General features: G+C 42.1%; 1 protein-coding gene across 1 annotated transcript; it reads right to left on the bottom strand.

The window, feature by feature from the left end:
* Nucleotides 1–527: 527 nt before the first annotated feature.
* Nucleotides 528–1,178, bottom strand: LOC126335768 (gametocyte-specific factor 1 homolog). Its single transcript, XM_049999228.1, has 2 exons — nt 855–1,178; nt 528–812 (listed from the first exon to the last, which is right to left on the bottom strand). Exons 1-2 carry the CDS (start codon nt 1,176–1,178, stop codon nt 528–530), a joined length of 609 nt encoding a protein of 202 aa, XP_049855185.1.
* Nucleotides 1,179–2,606: the final 1,428 nt, after the last annotated feature.

Below are 2,606 nucleotides of genomic sequence, written 5' to 3'. Positions count from 1 at the left end.
GATAATACTAGTGGAACTGAAGCATACAAAAAATGTCATGCACGATGTGAGATGAAGGAGACAGAACAGAGGTGTACCATCACTGAAAACAGAACATTAATTATTTTATCTTATATCCTGGAAACAATATGGGTGTGCATGTATTTGCAAAGTAATAAAAAATAAAATTACTTGATATTACTTCCAATATATAATTAAAATTATATTTCTCATTAATCAAATATACGTTGTTATAAATTGCACATAACATAAAATAATAAAAAACCATGTCAGAAGTGCCTCTCCACAGGTAAGTAGAAGTAACTTAAGACTTTTTGTAATTTAATTTGGCATAACTGCCTTTGAAATTTAAGTTATAAGAAAAAGAGTTAAATCTTCATGTAACTGTGTGTCAAGTTCTAATAATATTTGCAGCATATGCAAGGTCTCATCACAGCCAGAACGATACTGCACTTTGATCCATTTAAAATTTACAACTCAATACTTCAAATCTTCTGAACCAACAGCACATTGGTAACTTTTTACTTTTACGCAGTCCTTTTTATCCGTGCACTACCACGACCAAGTGGTCGACCCAATGAAAGTCTCCTCATTGAGGCCACTAGTTCATCTGATATATCTTGCTGAGCAGATGAGGTTGAGATGTCTCTTGACCGGTTCGAAACAACTCCCTGGAGTGCCAGAGAACGAGTTTTTGGTTCACGTGGACGGATTGTACTGTCACTTGCAACTGAAGCACGTGAACAGCATTCAGTGGGTGTTTTTGTACTTGCTGAAGATGATGGTCTTGAATCACTATGTTGAGCTAATTCCTATTGCAACCGCATGCGTTCTTGCAATCTGAGTGGCTTTACCTCAGATTTTGTTGCTCCCTGCTTTGCTACAAAATTTGGAGCTGGTCCTGCCTTCAGACTAGGATCATATCCTGCACCAACTTGTGTGTCCCAGTTCTCTTCACAGTCAATTTCTGGCACATCAAATGGAGCTGCTTTTATTTCACCCGAGTGTGCCTCATCCGTAAGACGATAAAATTGCTGCTCAATTACTTTCTTGCTGGGACAAGTCTTCAGATGATACTGGTAATAAGGCACAGGAACAACATGAGTAGCATTAAATGGGCAGATCTGCATTTCTGCCATGGAATGATTTTTGCGGCATTTTGCTATATGTATCTGCATTCTGGATCTTCGTATCTGGTGAGACTTCTCATGAGAGCATGTCTGCGTACATTATGATGCCTTTAAATGATTTAACACTCCGCCCCGTAAATTATCTCGAAAATCAGATTAATAAATGCTCAGATTTTTCGTCAAAAAACCTTATATGACGCGCACACTAATTTATACCAATCATTCGCTCTGCCTTCCCAAACGTCACGTCATTACCCAGCAAACCAATAATCTTCAGACCTCCACGATAAGACAAACCTACTTACAAGTAAACTGGTGCAAAATTTGTCATTAATAAGCCATGGCATCAGACCACCCGCGCGAGTACCTGAGCTAACAGCACAACATTGCCTCCAGGGCCTCTCCTGCGCTCGTCAGCATATCGGTTGGACCCTAGACGACCGGAAAACATTAGTGTGGATAGACGAATCCAGATTTCAATTGGTAATAGCCGATGGTAGGATTCGAGTGTGGCGCTGACCAACGAAGCCATGTACCCAAGTTGCCAAGAAGGCACTATATAAACTGGTGAAGACTCCATAATGGTGTAGGCTGTGTTGACATATAATGGACTGGGTACTCTGGTCCAGCTGAACAGATCATGGGAACGAACCGAATGAGTTGGCCATTCAGATCGCTTGACGTAACTCCCACGTAGCATTTATGGGAGATAATGAGAGATCAGTTCGTGCACAAAACCTAGCACTGGCAAGAGTTTCGCAGTTATGGACGGCTACAGAGGCACCATGGCTCGGTATTTCTGCAGGGAACTTCCAACGACTTGTGCAGTTCATACCACGTCGAGTGGCTGCACGACGCTGGGCAAAAGGAGGTCCGACACGACATTAGGAGGTATCCCATGACTTTTGTCGTCTCAGTGTACAGTAAGTGAATCGTAAGTGTGAACTGGGGGTCCACCTCGTAATTTTGATCTGTCATTTGAGACTATCAATAATGATGTTACTTAAATGTTGTTGCACATCTCTCAACCAAGAACTACTGCGCCTAACTGTCGCCGAAAATTGGTAGCAGACATTGACTCCTGGTGCGATGAGTGATGTGCGCAACTGGAAATTAGTAGACGCGAGGGAGCGAATTTTCAAAATTGAAAATATTCAGAGTTACAATAAGGAAGTTTTATTTTGTCTTTGCTTCGTCTAGCGGATACTGATAGTGGAGAATTGCATTTCACAAAGTCTGTAAGGGAGGTGCCCGATTTGTAACAGCTGTGGAAGAATGAGCTCGTATACAAACTGTCTATTAGTGGTTATGAGATTTACAGGAACGAGGCCGAATTTGCGCGCCGGCTGAGGGGTGGCTACTGACCGCATTATGGCTCCGCCATTCTTTGACTTGGCTGAGGTGAGTGATGCTGTCACCACCATTCAGAGGGCGCTAGGGGAGCTTATATCGTTATTGCCGTTTTTCGAAACTACT

This window comes from Schistocerca gregaria, chromosome 2, assembly GCF_023897955.1.
Source record: "Schistocerca gregaria isolate iqSchGreg1 chromosome 2, iqSchGreg1.2, whole genome shotgun sequence".
NCBI classification, from domain to species: Eukaryota; Metazoa; Arthropoda; class Insecta; order Orthoptera; family Acrididae; genus Schistocerca; species Schistocerca gregaria.
This window is presented reverse-complemented; position numbering and strand designations above follow the sequence as displayed.

Bases quoted from the DNA above. Each gene is read 5' to 3' on its own strand.
- LOC126335768 (XM_049999228.1), bottom strand. From the start codon at position 1,178: ATGCAGATACATATAGCAAAATGCCGCAAAAATCATTCCATGGCAGAA. The intron at 813-854 runs GTAAAGCCACTC...CGGTTGCAATAG, and splicing joins AGGGAGCAACAAAATCTGAG to GAATTAGCTCAACATAGTGA.